The sequence below is a fragment of the Corapipo altera genome, unplaced genomic scaffold (genome assembly GCF_003945725.1).
Source record: "Corapipo altera isolate COAL_440 unplaced genomic scaffold, ASM394572v1 1b, whole genome shotgun sequence".
Lineage (NCBI taxonomy): Eukaryota > Metazoa > Chordata > Aves > Passeriformes > Pipridae > Corapipo > Corapipo altera.
The window spans coordinates 16,615,797-16,636,382 of record NW_020884881.1 but is presented as its reverse complement, the minus strand read 5'-3'; the positions used below and the strand labels follow the sequence as shown (position 1 = coordinate 16,636,382).

At 43.2% G+C, this 20,586-nt stretch overlaps 1 protein-coding gene across 4 annotated transcripts; it reads left to right on the top strand.

The window, feature by feature from the left end:
- Window positions 1–879: 879 nt before the first annotated feature.
- On the top strand, window positions 880–18,596 carry OPTN (optineurin). 4 transcript variants are annotated; one of them, XM_027639618.1, is made up of 14 exons: window positions 880–999; window positions 1,679–1,858; window positions 3,552–3,754; window positions 5,797–5,952; window positions 7,067–7,143; window positions 9,186–9,320; window positions 10,430–10,511; window positions 12,074–12,189; window positions 12,856–13,005; window positions 13,977–14,070; window positions 14,743–14,901; window positions 15,580–15,710; window positions 16,450–16,529; window positions 16,698–18,596. In XM_027639618.1, the coding sequence occupies exons 2-14, from the start codon at window positions 1,693–1,695 to the stop codon at window positions 16,817–16,819; spliced, it is 1,671 nt and encodes a 556-aa protein (XP_027495419.1). In that variant the 5' UTR covers window positions 880–999; window positions 1,679–1,692; the 3' UTR covers window positions 16,820–18,596. The 4 variants fall into 4 exon arrangements, with proteins under 4 accessions (XP_027495419.1, XP_027495417.1, XP_027495418.1 ...); XM_027639616.1 differs by lacking the exon at window positions 880–999 and adding an exon at window positions 1,058–1,091 and having other exon boundaries at window positions 9,189–9,320; XM_027639617.1 differs by lacking the exon at window positions 880–999 and adding an exon at window positions 1,058–1,091 and having other exon boundaries at window positions 16,453–16,529.
- The last annotated feature ends 1,990 nt before the right edge of the window (window positions 18,597–20,586 follow it).

The window sequence follows — 20,586 nt, the reverse complement described above, 5'->3', positions numbered from 1 at the left end:
GATCACTAAAATGCCCTGGGCAACAACATTCTCTTTCATTTGCCTCATATCTGCCTTTTAGGCCTCATGCCTGGAGAAACCATTCCTCCCTCCATACTCGGCACTGATGAGGTCACACCTCAAGTGCTGTGTCCAGCTCCGGATCCCTCAATTTACAAAAGACATTGAGGTGCTGGAGTGTGTCCTGAGAAGAGCAATGGAGCTGGGAAGGGTCTGGAACGCATGTCCGATGAGGAATGGCTGAGGGAGCCGGGGGTGTTTAGCCTGGAAAAAAGGAGGGTTAGGGGGGATCCTATAGCTCCCTACAGCTCCCTGGAAGGAGGCTGCAGCCAGGTGGGGATGAGGCTCTTCTCCCAGGCAAGCAGCAACAGGATGAGAGAAAGTGGCTTCAGGTTTCACCAGGGGAGGTTTAGTTTGGACATTAGGAGGAATTTCTTCACAGAAAGGGTGATCAGACATTGGAATGGGCTGTCCAGGGAGGCGGTGGAGTCACCATCCCTGGAGGTGTTTAAGAAAAGACTGGACGCAGCACTCAGTGCCCCGGTCTGGTTGATAAGGTGGTGTTGGGTCACAGGTTGCACTCGATGATCTCAGAGGTCTTTCCCAACGTAACTGATACGATGATTTTGTGATTCATCATCCCTCTTGCTGCCGCTGTCTGATCCCTCATCTACTCCAGTATTCCTCTCTCCGTGGACCCGCAGTTCTCTACCCCCTGGGGGGCAATGCTCCCCACACGACTTTGCTGCTCCGGTTCCCGCTAGGCTGGCGAATTCCTGGCTCCTCAGGAATCTGTGAGGGGGGTAGCCGCGGGGGGAATGTGTGAGGGAAGTGAACGCCGCGTGCCCAAGAACTGGGAGGCACGGGGCTGGGAAATCCCCTCGGAGTCGGAGAAGGAGGAGGCGGAGGCGGGGTCGGGGACAGCGGGGCGGGCAGTCAGTCAGCTGAGCCGAGCCGGGCCGGGCCGCCGCCGCCGCCGCCATGGGCACGTCGTGAGGGGTGAGCGAGCAGAGGGTTCCCCGAGGCCAGCCCGGAGCGGGGGGACGGCGGTGGCCGTGACCGGGCTCGCCCGATGACTCGGCGGATCGGGGGTGGGCCTGCGGGAAGGGAGGGAGGAAGGAAGGGCAAGCGGGGAAACAGCGGCTTGCGGCTCCCGGAGGCCGGCCCGGCCCGTGGACGGGGTGGCAGTGCCCGGGCAGCGGCGGGGGCGGGCACCCCAGCCTCCCGGGAACCCCGCTGGGGTTATGCCAGAGAAGGGGAAAAGGAGACAAGGAAGCGAAAATGAAAGTCAAAAATCAGCGGAAATGGGATGTGGGCGTGAAAAGCAGCGCCGGGGCGCTGTCAGGGCCGGGCGGGCGGCGGGGCCCGGGTGCTGTCAGGGCTGGGGAGGGAAAGGGTGAGACAGGAGGTCTCGTTTCATTCCCAGAGGAATGGGCTCCTGAGGGAGGGTTGGTTAGCCCGAGAGAAGTCTTGGGAATCCTGTGTTTTAGGCCTGTGGGAGATTAATGTTTTATGGAGGCTCATGGATACTCTGGTGTACGGGGTCAGAGGGATTGAAGGTGCCTGTGTGCTGTGACAAGACACAAAGCCTTGCTTGTCATAGTACAGTGAATGCATGATTATAATTACTTCATAATTGAGCAAGGGATTGAGAATTTTCTCTTTCCAAACCTTGTAGTAGCCGCTTCAGAGATGTCCAGCAAGTTGAAGGGCCGTCCTGCTGAAAATGGAGAGCATCCCAAGGGTAAAATGGAAAACGGAGTGGACAGTGGGGCTGCCCCTGCCCTTAGTACCTACACCCCAGAGGAGATGGTGCAGCAGATGAAAGAACTAATCACTGAGAACAACGAGTTAAAAGGTGAAGGCACGTGTGAGCTGGGTTTGAAATGCAAAAGCCCCAAGTCTCATCTGAAGGGTTGGGGTTTTTTCGTTGTGACTGTGAATTCTGTGCTCATTTGCCCTTGGTGGGTAACATTTTATACCTGGGTAGTATTCACTGTATAAAAGACTCTGCAAGTGGCAGGACCAGTTGATAGGACACATGAATAAGATGCTTGATAGGACTCGTCAAATTGAATCGGTATGGAAGAGTAGGGAGAGAACAGCCCAATTACTTGCTTTAGAATTTGATATATAAGCAGTATAGCGCTGTGTATTTTACGAGGTGAGGTGAAAAATCTCTTCCTATGATATACTTTTTGCTCATCAACCTCTAAAAGCTTTTTTGGTTTGTATGGTAAGACTGTTGGCTTCATTACAGACTAACATTTTGTCATAGCTGCATCAGGAGGGGTGGATACTGCACCTTCTGTACTTCAAAAAGAAGTGATGGCTGTGGCAGGGTATATCTGGGAGAAACGAATAGCTTTCCCTGAAAATTCCTAATAATTTGAGTCTTTCAGGTGAGATAGATTTGTTTCTGGATCCCAGGAATTTAGGTGCCAGATATTTCTTCCTTTAAATGATTGGAATAAAACCTAAGGGATCTGAGAGTTTTCTGTGTAAAAGACAGAGGTATCTCACTGTTTATATGACAGCAGAGCGTAAAGTCACATATCTCCTGTGTTCTGATTTTACATTAGTGTTTAAATTCTTCCTGAATCATTTTCAGACCTGGTCCAAGTGCTCTGTCTCATGGGTATCTAGGAGGAAAGTTTTTTCTAGAAGTACATCTGGTATTTTGCTAAAAGGTTCTATATCACATAAAATAATGTTCTGGGACATACTTACAGTGACTGGAACTCATAACTTGCAGAATCCTCCAGATTACAATTATTTACATAACCTGAAGGATTTATGGGCTGTTTATAATATGACATCAGGACATGATGGAAGTTACTGGAAAATATAAGTATAAAATATTTTTAAGCAACCAGCTTTGAGTTGTTTGCTTTAAACAAAGCAAGTCTGAAATAATTTCATTGACTCTGCCTAAAAGTCTTGTAAGCATTTTGTAATAGTAAGACTGATGCTACTCACTGACTTTGTTACATATGAGGAAATAACTGGGCTCTAAGTTGTTTGGTGTATTTTTTCAACGCTTGCAATCAAGCCTTAACCAAATGTTCAAGTGGAGCATTGTTGAGCATATTTGAGACATTTGATTTGATAGCATCTGTTTCCATGCAGTAATTTACCAGTCTAGGCTGCCTGTTTTCCCTGCCAAGTCTCAGTAGCTTCAGAAGCTCAGTTCAGCAGCTTCATTTGGGTTGATCATGTAAATAACAGGTGCAGCAAAATACCAAGTACCTCTTGTGAACAATGCTTCTGAGTTGTACTTCTTGGCTTAGGGAAAAGTCAAGAAGTCAGAGAGTGTGGGCATATGATTTCAAGAGAGGATTTAATGCTATTTGTTATAGTGCTAGGGGACTATGGGACGTTTAGTTTTGGTTTGGTATTCAAGGTATGCGAGGAGGAGGTTCACATTTCATACCCAATTATTGCCAACCCATTTGATACCGAGGAATGCTGAGCTCAGTGTAGTGGAAATCTGCTGTTTCATGGGCAGAGTATTAATGTGAATCAATGTCTTGTCTCTGGCTACCATTTAGAAGCCATGAAGTTGCATAACCAAGCTATGAAGGACCGATATGAGGAACTTTCCATCTGGAGAGAGAAGCAGAAGGAAGAACGGGAATTTTATGAGTCAAAGTTTAAGGAGGCGAAGCAGTGCTTGCAGGCCAAGTGCATTGAAAATGAACAACTACAGCAGCAACTTCAGAGCTTGAAGGAAAGAGAAGAAGGAGCTGAAATGGTAAATAAGGAATTGGTTGGAAGATTGGTTAACATCTCCATTTCTATCCTTAGCTGTAACTTATTTTATAAAGTGAAGCCTCTCAGAGTGTAGTAACTGAAAATTATGCCACACCTGAGATAATTTACATTTTCATTAACATTTAATAAACAATAATAATTAACATTCTTGACATAAGGAGTAAAAAATCAGCGTATCTTGCTAATTTTTCATTCTTTATTTTGTTTACTCTTGGATATTTCTTGACTTTATCCCTGCCTTTGCTTGTTAGATTATCTGCCTCTCATGATCATTTAATTGCTTTTTGTATTTGTGTTTCCAGGGAGAAGTTGACAAGTAAACAAAAGAATGACATACCATCTATTTTTATTATATCAGTCTTCATTTATGGAAGCTCTTTTACTGAGCTCAGATTAGATCTGTGCTTCTGCTGCCCCATTTGAGTCTGACTGAGCTTCCTCCCTCTGTCCAGCTTTTGACTCTGTAACACATCATTTGTAATGTTGCAGGTGGTTGTGTTGCAGCCAGGAAACATTTTGCAGGTGGTGCTGAAGGCGTCTGTGGGCAAAGCCTATTTAAACAAAACCTGCTTTGTGTCTCACATGGTCATGTGAAAAGTTATTTAACAAGAAGATCCACATAGAGACAAACTGATGCATCCTGGTACCTACAGGAGCCATGTGGATTCTGTGTTGCTTGATGAAGGATGAGTGTATTAGGCTTTTTCTTAACAGAGTCACTAGTAGACTCTCTTTTCCTCTCCTGCCTTTTTTATGGAGCTCTGTAAGAAATGTTTTAGCATGTAAGTCAAAATTGGCCAATAAGCTCAGAAGTTACAAGGCGGGGAGAAAGTAATGTTTAAATAGTGTGATTGTGTAAGTATCACTTGCACAACCTTTACAGGCTGAAAGTTGTGTTTCAGGATTGTCAGGTAAACTCAGGATTTCATAAATCTGGAATATTGTTTTAAGGGGAAGTAGGGGATTTATTCTCTTTTTGTCTGTTGTAGAACTTCTTGTTCTTGGAATGCTAAAAGCATGTTATTGCCAGAGTTTTCCAACCTGCTTGAATGATCTAACATCTCTCTTCTTCACTGGAGCTGACTCTTCATTGAATCCTCTTACAGCATAAGCACAAAATCATAGGCAGCAGCAAGTCAGGAGGTAGAGTGAGAGACACTGTCAGCATAGAGAGTTTGGATATTTGGCATAATCATAGGTGAGAATGTAATTCAAACTCCAGGAATTGTCCAGAATTTACACTGATGGTATGTGGTGTAATAAAGGCATTATCAGGAGTTGGAAGGCTCTGATTACAAAATGAGAAAGAAAAAAAACTCACAGGGAAAGGTTCATAATGGCGAGAGGCATTTAAAAGTGAGAAAAAAAAATGAGACTTGCTGGTTATGTAGAGGCTTAAGAGAGGGGTTTGAGTATCCTGGGGAAAGGGAATAGGAAGAAAGTGAAGGAGACAGTCATTATTGGAAGGAGGAACTAAGTTTGGGGAGAATCTCTGAGGAAGAGTGACTTTGTGGATGGGATACAGGACTTTGTGTGAAGGTCAGGAAATCAGGGAGAGATGGGGTACAGAGAAGTTGTATGGTGGGGAAAGACTGAAAATGGTGTGTGTGTGTGTGTGTAAAGCTCCTTGCCCATGGGTCTTTTCTCCCTAGAATCTTGGTTAGATTTGGAAAAAGAGTAATAAGGATATGGGTGAAAAAATACAGCAATTCTGGACAATAATTCTGTATGTTGGCTGATACCTTACGTGGTAGTGAGAGGCATAGATTTAGGGAAAAATTTAATTGTGTGTGCATTTGGAGAACCAGTCCCATGTTTTCCAGAAGCATGATGCCCAGCGTTGAATTAACTCAATTTCACAATTTAGACTTCTTGCTGTTTGGAGAACCAAAACGTGTCCAATGGGCTTTTCCAGGCAAGCCTAAACAGAGAAGAAGGGATACAGGACACTGTTGTGTTCAGGCTCTGCTGCTTGGCTGCTGTTCCCTTTTGTTTGGCTGATGCAGGGTTTGTTTATCCCAGGAGGGCTGCGTGGCTCTCGAGAAGGAAGTGAGGAACCTGAAATCCCAGGTGCAGCGGCTCCAGGCTGAGAAGGCAGATCTGGTTGCCATCATTTCAGAACTGCAAGTCAAGCTGAACATGTCAGCAGAGGATTCCTTTGTGGAGATTGGGATGACCGTAAGTAAAGGGAATAAAAAGAACACAGTAACCTGCAGCCAGGTACCAACCTAAATGATTCCATGGTTCCTTGGTTTCTTAGACTGCCTGCCGTGGAGCACTTGTGTGTTACAAGGTGTAGTGATAAAGAACTTGGAATTTTTTTTTTGTCCTTCCACTTTAATGCTCAAAGTAAATTTATTTCATAGGTAGCCTCTATTGCACTAAAAATATTCTCTGGAAAAAAACAACAAGGTCCATCAAATTACTTCAGACTAGTTAAAAATGTTAAGTCTTGTCTGAGTTGGAATTTCTGGGAACATCAGTACTGTGTTTTGTTAAGGGGCAATACTTATGCATAGACGGGGGCATTTTCTTTTGAGAATGGGTCTCTCTGCTGGCAGACATGTAGGGATGCAGGCAAACAAAACTAAGTGCAAAACTGTAGAGTATTCCCTAGAGGCACAAAAATGTACTTTTTCTACTATTGTTTCTGAAAAATCTTCACAGGCAAACTGTGAAATGTGAAAATGCAAGCCTCTGCTATCCCTATAACCCCCACATCCCCTTTCTGGAAAGGAGACATATCTAACAATAAGTTAGATGAATTTAATTAAAATTTGTTTGGAGTTGTCAGAGAAAACTTCAGATTGCAGGAAACCTTCAGGGATGCATTCTCCTTTTTTTTTTTTTTTTGCTGGATGGATTCTCCTTTGGGCTACAAAGATCAAGGAGTGAGGTTTGTAGTGGGAAAGAAGAGTGATTCTTTTAGGAGGCAGCAGAATGATTTTTAGGCTTAGATTTAAATCACCTGCAGTGGTGTTGGCTGTGTGGTGCCCAGTCATCTTTATAGGGGAGAGTGGCCATGGAAGTTGCTGATGAAAGGAGAAGGGCAAATCTCATTATTGTGTCTCTTCTCTAATCAGTCCAGAAGAGATACAGGGAAAGGCATGTGAAGTATTTTAAGTGAAGAATTTCCAAACATGAAGATGATCTGTAGGAGTTTTGGTTTTTATTTATCTATATTGCTATGATAGTAGTTTTCCCTATTTTTCGTCCTTCCTTAACTCAAACAAATAGAGCTCTGTCCTGCTTAGTCCAAATACCAAGCTAATAGTGTTTTTTTCTTTCCTAGGAAGGAGAAATAAATAGAACTGCAAAGGAACATCAAGAGAATGGTGGTGAAACGACCGGGAATGTTGCTGTCTACATGTATGTAGGTTCCTGTGTAATGCATGTGATTCAGACTTCTCCAATATGTTTTGTTGTCAGTGTGAGGGAACTTCTTTCTATGAGGAATGCACTAGAATATTCTATTTTTCTGTGAGTTTGTGTCCCTCCATTGCAGTAGTCTTCCTGTCATATTGGAAAGACCCTCAATTCTCTGACATTTTTCCTCCCAGTTTTCACTAGCTGACAAGAGGGAGTGCACTTTCTGGCCAGTTGGCCAGGCATTTATGAACATGATGACTTGCCAACTCTTTGGGGTTTTTAGGAAGGCCAAACAGAAAAGATAAAGATAGAGGCTGCAGGGACTCCTTCCTAGCCTTTGGAGACCATCTAAGAGTATCTGTGCTCTACCCAATTATACTGATGTTGGTAAGAGTCAGAGGTCTTGCAGTCTTTCAGATCTGAACCTGTCTGTCCTGTTTGTGTGTGCTTGCTATGAAGTGTATCACAATGGGATAGGCTGACAGTGCAAGAGTCCTTGCTTTTCAGGTTACCAGGCTTGGGATACCAGCATTCTGTTTAGGTTACTTCTCAAAATTTGATCTTTGTATCAGCTCCAGGAAACAAGGGACTTTCTTGCCCCTGGCTGAACCTTTACTCCTTGTGGACATAGACATCTGATACTGTTAAACTTTCTGTTTTGGATACTGCCCAGTTTAGCAGCCAGATGGTTTTGGCTGAACTCTTGTACTTAGTTTGTGCCTTTGTTTTTGAAAGGGAAGGATATGGAAAATGCTAAGGACACAGGAGACCAGAAAGCTACGCTCCGTGCACAAGTTGTCACTCCTTACATCAGCAAGGAAGAACAGTGTAATGGCACAGAAATTTGGCCCTCAGCATGCAGTTAAGAAGTTGAAGGGGGAGGGAAAAAAAAGGTTTTATTACAGTTGTGGATGAAACTGAGAGAGCTGCTGACCACAGCCCAGGCTGCAAGTATGAAGCTTGTTGTTAGTGGTGGCTTGTGAGAACACTTACTATGAGAACACATTCCCTGCAGGACTTGCTTACCTTTGGATGAGTATCTGGCCCATATCTACAAGAACAGGGGGTATACATACCTCTTAAAATATTTCCAGTGTCACCATGTGTCTTTGTCCAGCACTGAAACCTTAGATTGGTGCTGTTAACACCTTCAGAGAAATGTGATCCACCCAGGACGGGTTTATTTCTGTAAGAGTAGAACTGCACTAAAAATCCCCTGATAAAAGTTATTTACTTAAAATATCCTGGCTGAACACTTTCTTTGGGGTATTGAATTTTGCTCACCAAAGATTTCCAGCTCTCAGGAGCACAGAGAAGACTCTGCTTTGCTTTCTGTTGTGAACTACAAAAGCAAAGTGTTAACCACACGCTGTTTTACAGCTGAGCTGCTAAAATGTACAGAGTGTATATCCTGCCTATCTTGCCATATAGTTGGGAGATTTTGACTTTCTGTCTAGATGGACATAAAAATGGAGGTAATAGTGTTTTATCACCTACCCTATTTTTCAGAGTTTTGTGTTTATTCTGGTTCACTTTACAGTAGCATAATGTCATTTTGAAAAGAGCTATAAGATGTGAAGGAGGTGAAAGATTGAAGAGATCTCTGAGAAAGAAGGTGATTTCTGATGACCATTTTTAGTGGAAGATGCTTTCTTTTCCTGAAAGGGAGCGAGACAGAGATAAGAAACATTCCATGTTTTATTGGGGAAAAAAATGTTATTTCTAGGAATGGACAGCAGCACTTTGCAGAAAGAGCTGCAAAATAGGTCAGAATAAGTGTGTTGGGGTTTGTATTGTGACTGCTTTTGCTTTCCTTGCTAAATACTAAATTGTTCCCTCAGCTGGAAGGCGACTGTCTGAGTCCTTTATTTGCACACACAGGGGCTGTGGCTGGTGGTCTTGGTTCTTGGGAATGAGCCCTTTCCTCAGAGCACTGGTTTTCATCACTGTGAAATGGTGGCATCTCAAATTGGATCCCAGGGATAAGGGATTGCTCTGGTAAAGTTGTGACTGTTGTTATTTACATCTGGTTTGGTTTGAAGCAGGAGCAAATCTGCAGATGAATCTAAGAATTTGGAGTCTGAGGAGCTAACTGTGAGCCAGCTGCTGTGCTCCCTTAGAAATGAAACTCAGAAGAGGGAAAAACTTGAGAAGGAGCTGCAGGATCACAGAGAGAGGTATGAAGTAGGTGCACTGTAACATTTAAAGCTGTTTTCTTTCAGGGCTGCTGCAGTTACCAAGCCTCTGCCTGAGCAGAGACAGGTTTAAAATAACAATGTGATTTGGGTGGGGAATTTCCTGAGCACTCAGCAGTAATAACTTAATGTTGTGGTAGTTCTTATAGAGATAAACCACAGGCTCTCTTCCATGAGCAAAAGAATTTCTATATTTTATTTTTATTTTCTATAGTGTCACAGTTCAAGAAAAATTTATTCATTGCCTCTTGAGTTTGAACTTTCCCCAGGTTATGTCAGAATTATATGATGACTAGTTGAGGATGTTCTTTCCACTCATTTCTCCATAGTTATTTAGTTTTGTATGAATCATCACTATATCTAAAACAGGGATCACAGTCCTCTTCGTGATACTGGCAGGCTGCATTTGGCAGTGTGTGAGCTTGCAAAAGCTCCTTAGAAATATCTAAAGTAAGTTTAATTCCAAACTTGTTTAAGAGAGGAAGTTTTCACAGTGAGATCTGTACGAGGGTCTGTCCCAGCTCAGTTATAGCAGCACAACTGCTCAGGGGTGGCAGATTGCCCAGGCAGTAGCTGTTCCAGATCCCCACTTCACAGAGAGAGTAAGACTTCCTGGACATGACCTATTATGAAAGGTTGGTGTCACAGTAATTGATTCTACGTGGTCTTCCTAGAAGAGGTAATGAGCCATAACCAAATGATTATTAGAAATCCCAGCCTCTGAAAATACCACAGGAAAACAGAGGCAATGCTAATCACTGGATTCAGCAAAAAGACTGACCCATTTCCAAAGGGTTGGCAGTTTTGGACTGTACCAAAGATTGATCCCTTTGGACTGAATGTCAGTGTCCTTCACCACACCTGCAGACTTACACATCCATTTTAATTAACTGTACATGCTCAGTGTCCTGTGTTCTTCAGGAACCCCCATGGTTGTGCAGACTTTCCTGCATGTCTGTGCTTTCCATTCTGCCTCACATCTATGGCTGTGATGTTAGAGAGTACATCACATGCATGAAATCCTTGAATAGTCACAATCTCACCTTAAACGTAGGCCAAATACATCATTGTTGGTTCCTTCTGTTTTCCAGACTGTCAAAGCTGGAGAAGGAAACCAGCAACTGCCTGGACAGTGGGACACAAACTGAACAGGAAGAAGAGACTTCGGAAACTGTAAGTACCTGTCCTCCTGAGCCAAGATTTAACAGTGTGCAGCTGATTTGTTGAGGTCAGCAGCCTCAGGGCCTAGATTTCCACTTGCATTCAGGGAGCAAGGGGCCATTATCCTGCACAGGGAATGGAAGTGAACTTTGAACTCTCCAATATGTAGTTTAGAGGTAGTGGTTCCAAATTACACCAGCCAGAGGGGTGAGATTGATGGCCAAGCATTAAGGAGGCATGGCATAGCTGCAGGTATACCTCATTACCCTGGCCATGCCCAGCAAACAGAGAGAGATGCAGACACTTCTAGCTCCAGAAATCGTCCAGACTGGGTGAATTTCCTGGCTGCTGCCTAGGTCAGCTTTTGGATCATAATCCTATGACAGTGTACTTTAAAACAGACTTTAAATATGGAGCTCATATGGCACCTGGTTTAGGGTTTTTTGTGTTTTTAGTGGGATGTATTGCAATGGGGGGGGGCATAACTATCTCGGATTGAGACAAAGTTTCGGGCAAAACCTCAGCCCTCATGTTGTAAAGTAAGGGTTTGAAAGGATGTTGGAGTTGGGATTCAGCTCCAGAGTCAGACACCTAAATGTATGTGCCTGCAGCTGTAACCTCTCTGCGTGAGGTGAGCGTGCAATGTCCCATAGCCATGGAATCCATTCTAGTTCAGTGCAACTGCATAATACAGGCAATTAAGAGTGCTTATATATGATGTAGACTGGGTTATCTGAGGTGGTATATGCTATGGGATCTGCTGGAGATCTGTGCTCTTCTGAAGGCCAAGACAAGTATTTTCGGCCAGGGCTGGATTGGTTAAACGAGACCAGTTTGCAGTCAGGCCAAGAGATGCCCTTTCTAGGGAAAGCAAATGATGTCTCGCTTAGTTCTTTCCAGTGTTCTTATCTCAGCTTTGCCTGAGTTACAGCCTGAGCCAGATGCTCCTCATGGAAGTGCTGATACTGAGGTCAGCACTCATGTGCTTGTGATGGCAGCTGATTCCATGTGTGCTGCTGGGGTTCTGAAGAGGCTCTGCTCAGCAGAGCTCATGTTACCTGCCCCTGTTGTAAAATGTAGATCTTTATTGGAACTATGGGGGGTGTGCAGTGTGGGCTGCTTTTGAGGGCTCTGCATTCAAAGACATCCTGGGAGAGAGGGAGAAGTTTTTCAAACCTGTTTTGTCTCTGTTTGGAGAGTGGCTGGGGGAGAAGAGGCTAGAGCTCATCCTCTGCCAGACAGCAGCTGGACACTCAGCCAGGTCTCTGGAGATGAGTCATTTGAAAGCACCACTGCAGTTACCACTCTGCCCTCCCTGGAAGGCTGCTTGTTGTCTTTGAGTTACCTGGAATTTATGAAAGGGTTAAGTCAAAATGGGGTTCTGCCACATTTAGGAATAATTGTGAAGCCTTGTAGATGGGGCTTTATTACTGAGTGTAGAGTGTGATGGTGCAGACTGACTTAGTCTGTTTTCTCTAGAGAAAGATTGATAACTTCCTGCTTAGATCTCTTAGCCTACAGCTTTGCTATCTTGAATTGTCCATATGAAATTTTCCTTATTTTTTCTCTAAAAGGTTGGCAGTGAAGTAGAAGCCCTGAATTTGCAGGTTTGTGCTCTGTTTAAGGAGCTTCAGGAAGCCCATGAGAAGTTAAAAGAAGCAGAATTGATTCAGAAGAAGCTTCAAGAAAAGTAAGGTTCAGAAGAACAAAAGTTCTGTCGTGGCACTCAGTACATATTTGTGAGAAAACACCCACCTTGGGAAGCTCACCAGCTCTACAAATATCAACTTAAATATCTGTGTCATAGAAATACTTTAAAAGATTGCTCTTTCTTTGTAAGTGGAGATGAAAGTACAGAAATACAGCAATTGTCAGAAAATCTGAGCTGCCAACCTAGTTCCACAAATAGAACCTCAGTGCCTTGAAATTTAAGATTTGGGTTTTAACCTTTTATGATGTAAAGGCAAATCTTTTCCTGTTCACCACTTCACATAATCAATCCCTGTTCTAGTGTTAGGGGAAGAAGCCAAGGGACCTGTTTATGACCTTTTTCACATGAACTGTCTCGACTTTTGAAGACCAATTGTGTAGGTTATAAAAGTGGTTACAAGACTCTCACTTTAGTTGCTTAGTTTTCTGTCAAATTCCAGTTTTTTGAGATTTATAGTAATAAGAAAGTAACTGTTGGTTTCAATATCTTTGTTTTCTGCTGGTTGTGTGCAGATTGATTTTTGTCTTTCCATGTTTTTCATCAAAATAAGCCTTTAAGTGAACCACTCAAGGATTCTTTTTGCTATATGCCTAGTGTGCCAAACCCAGAACAGGAGAGATCAACCTGCTTTCCTTGTTCTGTCAGGTGCCAAGCACTGGAAAGAAAAAGCTTGGCTGCTGCATCAGAGTTGGAGGAGAAGCAGCAGCTAATATACACTGTCAAGAAGCTGGAACTTCAGGTGGAGAGCATGCAGTCAGAGGTCAAGCTGGAACAAGCCAAGACACATGAAGAAAAGTGAGTGTGACTTGGTTTTGTATTCCAGGAAGGTGTTGCCAGTGAGGAAGGGAAGTCCAAGGGAGCCTGGCCAAAGGAGAATTGGATTGGAAATACTGCAGTTGTGTTCTGCAGCCTTTGAAACCATGTTATGTTTGTAGCCTATGAACTAGAAGACTGTAGTCTTTCATCTACTGAACCCCTCACTTAGGAATACTTGAGCTGTCAGCTCGGACTTTCATCTTCCTTTAATCACAAAGTCAAAGGTGGAATAGAGCAGGGTGTAACATACAAGTAGAGAAAGCAGAGGAGTGACAACAGCTGTGCCACTCACTGGCGGGGTAAATGGGGACACATCTTGGAGGGCAGGGACAAGTCAGGTGATGACAGTGCTGGGAAAGTGACATTAATGAAAAGGTCTGTGGTTACTACAATATGTTTGCAGTAGGAGAGGGAAGTGTGCATGAAGCTGAAGTAGAGAGACTCACTGCTCACCTTGGCTCCCCGCTCCCTTTCATGTGCATCTGTGTAAGGAGTGTGAAAGTGTCAGTCCAAGCTGTTCAGAGAGGCTGAACTTCCTGAAGGACATGTCTTCAGCTGCTGGAGAAACTGCTCCTTATCTCTGGAGTCTGTGTCTAGTTCTTCTCCAGGTGAATTCTCCTGCACTCTGAGTCAAGACTTGGATGCCTTCCCAAGAGAGGTGTTACATTTTGAACAGAATTTGTGAGCTTGATTTAAAAATCAATTCTTCAATTCTTCAATACAAAAGGCAGATGATCAGTAAGGACGTACGTTCACACTCAATCCACAGATAGAGGAGCTCACAATTCATTGGAAGAAAGATGTTGAGACATGGATCATGATTTTTTTGTCATCAGAAATGTAGATTGTTTTGCAAGGAGCTGGGGTGGCTTTTTTCTAAGTTCTAACATTATATAGATTTCAAAGAATTGAGTTTTTCAAACTTTCACCTCTTTTCTTGTCATAAACAGGGCAAGATACAATAGCCTGCAGGACTCATATAGCAAACTTCTTCCTCAACTCACTGAGGCAATGAAACAAATTGATGAAATGAAACTCAAAGAGGTAAACTCATCGCAAGAAGAAGTCATAACTTATTAGAGGGGAGCAGGAAGGGATGGGAGAATCTATCCAGGATCAAATTTGGGCAGGAACCAGTTGTCATCCCTTCTACATAATAACATGCACCATAGCAGAACTGCTGTGATAAACACAGATCCTGTGCTGTCAGTTAGAGAAAACTTTATCCATATATCAGTAACTTCCGTGGTGTTTTTCATGTAAGGTCTAACCTGCAGTGCAGTACAGAGTCCAGTCCTTAGAGAGCAGTGATAGACAAAGGCACATCAGTGTTCCTGCAGCATTGTCTGTAAGTGTAGGAAGGTAGATCTCTAAACATTTTTGTATTCTTCAATAGAATGCCTGCCACAGTGGGGTGTTGTTCATAACTGAATCTCCATGGAAGTGCCAGATTCTTCTGTAAAATTTTGGAAACTAGATAAAAACAGCCTTTGCAGTGTCCATTAGGGAGTTCTATTTTAACTTGATACAATGCAATTTGAAAGCTCATAACTAATCTTTAAGATAAAATATCAGTCACCACTGATGTCTTAGTCCAAGTTTCTTTGATGACCAAAATTGGAAGTTTTTCAAGGGCAGGAGGAGGAAGAAGCAAACTTTCACTTCGAGCAGGGTCATATTCGGAGTTCATCTCATAATCAGAGTTCTTCTTTGCAGCTGGACAGAGTGGATAAAGCTGTGGTGGAACAACTGAAAGCAAAGGTGGAGTTGGCAGAACAAGCCCTTGCTGCAAAGCAGCTCCAGATAGATGAAATGAAGCAGTTAATTGCTAAGCAAGAGGAGGACCTTGAAACCATGTCTGTGCTCCGTGCTCAGGTATCAGCTCTTCTTCAGAACTGGCTACTTCCCCCACCCAATATTCAGAAACCAAGAGGTATTTGATGGCTTACTCTGGAGTGCTGAATACATTTCCTCAACTCCAAAGCATAATTTCCTTACTTGGCTTGCCTTGCAGGTACCTGCAGAGCCTTTATCACCATATCCTAGGTCTCTGTAAGAGGAACTGTATGCTAGAGTCTGGCACAACAAACAGAATTTGGGAATAGATGTGTATTTAAAACCACTGGCTTAAGAATCACTGCATATGTTTTAGGATGATTTCACTCAAACCAGCATGTGTTAACAGTGACTGAAAAGGGGTTGCTTCACATTTAAGGCACAGAACTGGCACCTTGGCCTGGTTCCACTGTCTGTGCTACAGATTTGTCGGTGTCATTGGTTGAATCACGTCCTCACTGCTTGTCTGTGCCTCCTTTCTGCCTCTGTACAGCAGAGGCAATGGCAGTGTCCCAGGTAAGACACTTGAAGAGTCTTGTACAGAATCCAGAAACTGTTGAGTCTTCTTCACCTTGTGAGTAGTGCAGGTCTTGGCTTTGCAGCGTGTGGGTGTCTTGAGTATATGCAGATTATGACACAGATTTGTGATTTTGACATATTTGAATGTGGTTCAGTCAAAGTTACAAATTCTCAGCATGATTTCATTTCTCTGATCAGATGGAGGTTTATTGTTCTGATTTCCACGCTGAGAGGGCAGCAAGAGAGAAGATCCATGAGGAGAAGGAGCAGTTGGCTGTCCAGCTGGCATACCTGCTAAAGGAGCAGCAAAACCTTGAAGATCTTGGCCGGTGAGAACAGACTTTGGCTGAGCTGCCTTTGGACTGTCCTGTTACTCTGTGTACTGGAATTGACCAACATTGTCTTGATAGCATCTCAGTAGAAAGGCAAATAACTTTGCAGACATTTCTTGCTTAATTTGAATTCTAAAAGAGGAGAAAAATTAATTGTCAGACTTCTTAATTTTTTAGTAGAATCTCTGTAAGGTGTGTTAGTTCTTAGTTGGGTGCCTTAGCAAGTTTTCATTCTAGGATGATTCATGCTTTCTAAATTCTTGCTGCTGATTCATGTGAGTTTCTTGGGTTTGGCCTCAATTTTAGCAGTGAATCTGCAGCTAATCTTGCTGCTTGTGTGCCAGGGATATCTGCTGCTTCTGGAGGTGGCTGTCTAAGTGAATACACTGTTTCAAGTACCGTGATACTTGAATCAGGTTACATTTCACATTAACTGTATACCAAGCCCTTTTTCTGGTGTAACTTGCTTTTCTGCTTTAATCAAATTTGCAGTTTGCCCTGAATAGCTGAGGTCCTCAGAGTTTTCCAGAGGAGTGTGCCCTAGATCCCTGGGTGTGTGGCTGTCCACATCCTGCTGGTGTCAGTTGTGTGACCCTGATTTCAGCCGGACCCTGGCGTGATCTCACAAAGCAGCAACATTTCTAGATCCTGTTTCTGAGCAGCAGTTGTGAACTAAATCCATGACCAGCTGACACGAGTCTATTTTCAGAGGCCTTACCTTATTTATTCTCCACAGAAACTCTTTGGCGGAGATGCAGAATCGCCACGGAGCCAGAGTGCCGGATCGGGAACACTCACCTCGCCTTGTCCAAAGAGGTACTGTGAGGACCTTCTCCAGTTCACGGGGCCAAGCCCTGCTGTGTTCAGGTTAAACCAGCTTTGCTTGGCTGCAGGCAGCCTCTCTGTGGCTATTCTGAAACTGGGTAGCCGGAGAGAGCAAAATCAGATAATATAACAGGTATCATTTATCTTCTCTACTTGCAGGAACTGGTAGTCAAGACTGGCCAGAGCAGCGGAATATCTCAATATATTCATGTCCCAAATGTGAAGAAATTTTACCTGATTTGGACACACTGCAGATTCATGTTATGGACTGCATTAATTGAGTGCTGCCCTCCATTTCTTTGTCTTCTGGAATTTTACCTGCCAAACAATTTGGGGTTTTTTTCCTTCTTGCTCAAATAATGCTCGATTCTACATCCTATGAAGGAGGTTTTCGGGGGTTTTCTCATTAATTCAGTGGGAAAACAGTAAAACTCTTCCCCTGCCCTGTAGTCACTAATCTTGTTGTAATCTGCTTTAGGGAAAGAATTTTCATAGGTTAACAACATGGAAGTGCTACAGAACTCACAGTGTGTCTGCTGCTATGAAACCTTTCAGGAACATTCCCTGAAGTGCTCTGCTCTATGGCTGCCCTGCAGAACGAGGCTGACTCACTGAAGTCAGAAGAGCGATGGGATATTTGCTGATCAACTCTAAGAACAGTGAGCCTGTTTCTCTCTCATATATTATATATGAAAGTAATACATGAAAAAGCTATTTGAGAAGCTTTCAGCAAAATGGAGTAGTGCTGTATTCATTGAGCATTTGAAGTGAACCCTGCTCTTTCTCCAGATGGCAGTTTTATTGCTGCCCTTGTGACCATACTAATCTGATGTTAAATTTTTGATGGCTTATGTAACTTCTTGCTTTAGCCAGATGTGGGTAAGGTTTAAAACAGATCATTTAGGTCTGATACATGTAGCTCCTGATGTACTCAAGTCACTTGGTTTTATAGAACTCTTAATTTTTAAGGTGTTGTCTTGACTTTTGTTTATTATAATAAAATAATTTGAACCTGTACAGTATTGTGGTAGAAAGCACTGAGATGGATGTATCCTAATTTAAAAAATTATAATGGATTTTCATATCCCAAAATAAATCTATAACAATTATAAAATTATCTATGCCTATGAATACTTTGGAGGCTGAAACAGGATTGCAGATACAGGATTGCAAAAATCTTTATCTTTCTCCTTCACTGTTCAAAACTGAATCTTGGGAAGCAAATATGCCTGGACTCAATACAATCCAGTAGTTAAATCTGTGCCATCTTGTTTTGTGGTAGGTCTGTTGGGGTCACTGAGAGGTGACAGTCTGCTTCCTTCTGAGTCCCAAAATCATGAGCTGGGTGTTCGGGAGGATGAGCACACAACCTGAACATGAAAGCTCAATGTTTTAATATCATTTTATTACTTCTTAACAATAGTTTTAGTCCTAAAATCTGGTGTTTCTGTTTTCCACATACACCAGAAATGGAGACAGCAATTTCCACTGCTGTGCTACAAAGGGACTTCTGGAGGTCATCTAGTCAGACCTCCCTGCTCAAGCAGGGTCATCCTAGGGCAGGGTGCTCAGGATTGTGTCCAGGTGGCTTTTGAATATCTCCAGGGAAGGAGATTCCACAACCTCTCTGGGTAAACTGTTCCAGTGCTCAGAATTTGTATGTGACAAATTCTCCTGTCAACCCACTTCCATAAATAAGTGCTTCTTCAAATTGTGCTGTGGATGAAGATCTGAATCACAGAGGAGAAAATAGTCACAGAAATAAAAAGTTTGGTGACTTAATATTTTAGTCATTATTTTGCTTCAAACCTGAAATAGAAACTACTCTAGAGGTGATTAATTCAAAACAAAGGCCTCAATAAGTGTAAAATTTATGTTTTGCTCTCAACAGATGAATATTATTAAAATATACACAACAAAAATACCTGTTTCTCGGGCCCAAGAAAACCTTCCTTCAGCATATTTTTCATGTCATGCTGTCAGTGAATTCTCAGCTACCAATACCCGGAGAAACAATCCCTTTTTTGCCACTGTAATTAAAGTGAGTTTTTTATTTTACTCGTTGTCACTGTTGTTCTAATTATCTCTTGTAGACTCTGGATTCTTATTTTCTGTTGCAGCTCATGTAGCTGTAATTATAGCCTCATCCATAATTTCAGGTAAAGCAAGAGCTGACTAAAATCTTTTGTGAAGAGATATTCATCAGCCTCCTTGCAACCTTCTTCATCAATTAGAAGCACTCCCAGCAGATGCAATATTTTATTGGCTTTTAATTGGTTCCTTGTGACAGTAGGATTTATGGGCTTTTTTACCCTGAGTCCAATTTTATTATGGGAGCTTTGTGACAGTTATGGATTCTGCAATGATCAAAACCTGATGGAAATGCTACTGGGCCAAAAGCAAACTAATAGAATGATAATAGAGCTGATTTCATCTGAGGAGCATTCACCTTAATGAAAACACAGAAAATCCACATGAAAGGCCAAAGGAGGAATTACTTATGCATTCATCAAGTCAAAATTAATAATTTTAAGAGGTTTCAGAAAGAGAGGGGACCTTAGCACAGGAATACTAACAGGAAAACATGGGCATTAGCTGAAGTAGGTCTTCATAGGAAGATAATATAGTAGGTCTAATAGTACAAATCAGGAGGGACAAGGAACTCCAAAGAATAAAATCACAATACACTGAGAACTGTTCATATAACAGGGAGGATTATTTTCCTGTTGTCATCACTAAATGCAGTCCAGAGGGCAGATGAGCTGCCATGACAAGTGACTAGAGCCAGCAGATGCTCGTTAGCACAGGTTTAAGAGTGCATCCCCTTTGTTTTCCCTTGAATGAACGATAAAATTTACTTGTGTTTTAAGGTGACTGAATACTACATACAATCACAGAATCATAGAAAGGCTTTGAGTGGAAGGAACCGTAAAGATCACCTTGTTCCGTGGGCAGGGACACCTTCCACTGAACCAGGTTGATTAAAGCCCTGTCCAACCTGACCTTGAACTCTTCCAGGGACAAGGCACCCAAAGCTTCTCTGGGCAAACTGGTCCAGTGCCACCCACAGCCACACAAGAATTCCTCCCTAACAACTAATCTAAACCTACCCTCTTTCAGCTTAAAGCCATTTCCCTTTGTCCTATCACTCCATGCCCTTATAAAAAGTCCCTCTCCAGCTCTCTTGGAGTGCCTTTGGTGTTAGAAGATGCTCTAAGGTCTCCCCAGAGCCTTCTCTTCTCCAGGCTGAACAGCCTGTCTCCATAGGAGAGGTATTCCCCTCCTCTCATTACCTTTGTGGCCTCCTCTGGGCTCACTCCAGCAGGTCCATGTCCTTCCTGTGTTGGAGGTCCCAGAGTTAGACACAGCATTCCAGGTGAGGTCTCTCAAGAGTGGAGTAGAGGAGCAGAATCACTTCCCTCAACCTGCTGGCCACACTTGTGATGCAGCCCAGGACATGGTAGAGCTTTCTGGGCTGTGAGCACACATTGACAGGTTATGTTGAGCTTCTCATCCACCAACACCCACAAGTCCTTCTCCTCAGGGATGCTCTCGATCTATTCTCCTCCCAGCCTGTACTTGTGCTTGGGATTTCCCTGACCCAGGTGCAAGACCCGGCACTTGGCCTTAACTCCATGAGGCTTGCATGGTCCCACCTCTCAAGCCTGTCCAGGTCCCTCTGGATGGCATCCCGTCCCTCCAGCATGTCGCCTGCACCACATAGCTTGGTGTCAGCAAACCTGCTGAAGATTCATGAAATACTACTTGTCCACTGTTTGAACAAAGGACATTCTTAGTGTAGCAGTGCGTCCCACAATCAGTACCCTGACTTGATCTGGAACAGGAGCCAGAAGCATTTAATTTCATTTCAGATTTAAAATCCAGTCTAGGAAGGAGCCAGAATGTTTCTGTGGGGTGAGATTTCTGAGCCGCGAGGTATCTCTGGATTTGCAAACCAAGTCACAGGAGCTGGTAAGCTCATTATTTCATTACTCCAGTTAGATGGAGAGTGGGGAGACTTGGTGTTGCTCTGTGATTAGCCTGGGCC

Excerpts from the sequence above, each read along its gene's own strand:
- OPTN (XM_027639615.1), top strand. Across the intron at positions 13,006-13,976 it reads GCCAAGACACATGAAGAAAA|GGCAAGATACAATAGCCTGC; the intron begins GTGAGTGTGACT and ends TGTCATAAACAG. Across the intron at positions 14,902-15,579 it reads TGTCTGTGCTCCGTGCTCAG|ATGGAGGTTTATTGTTCTGA; the intron begins GTATCAGCTCTT and ends TTCTCTGATCAG.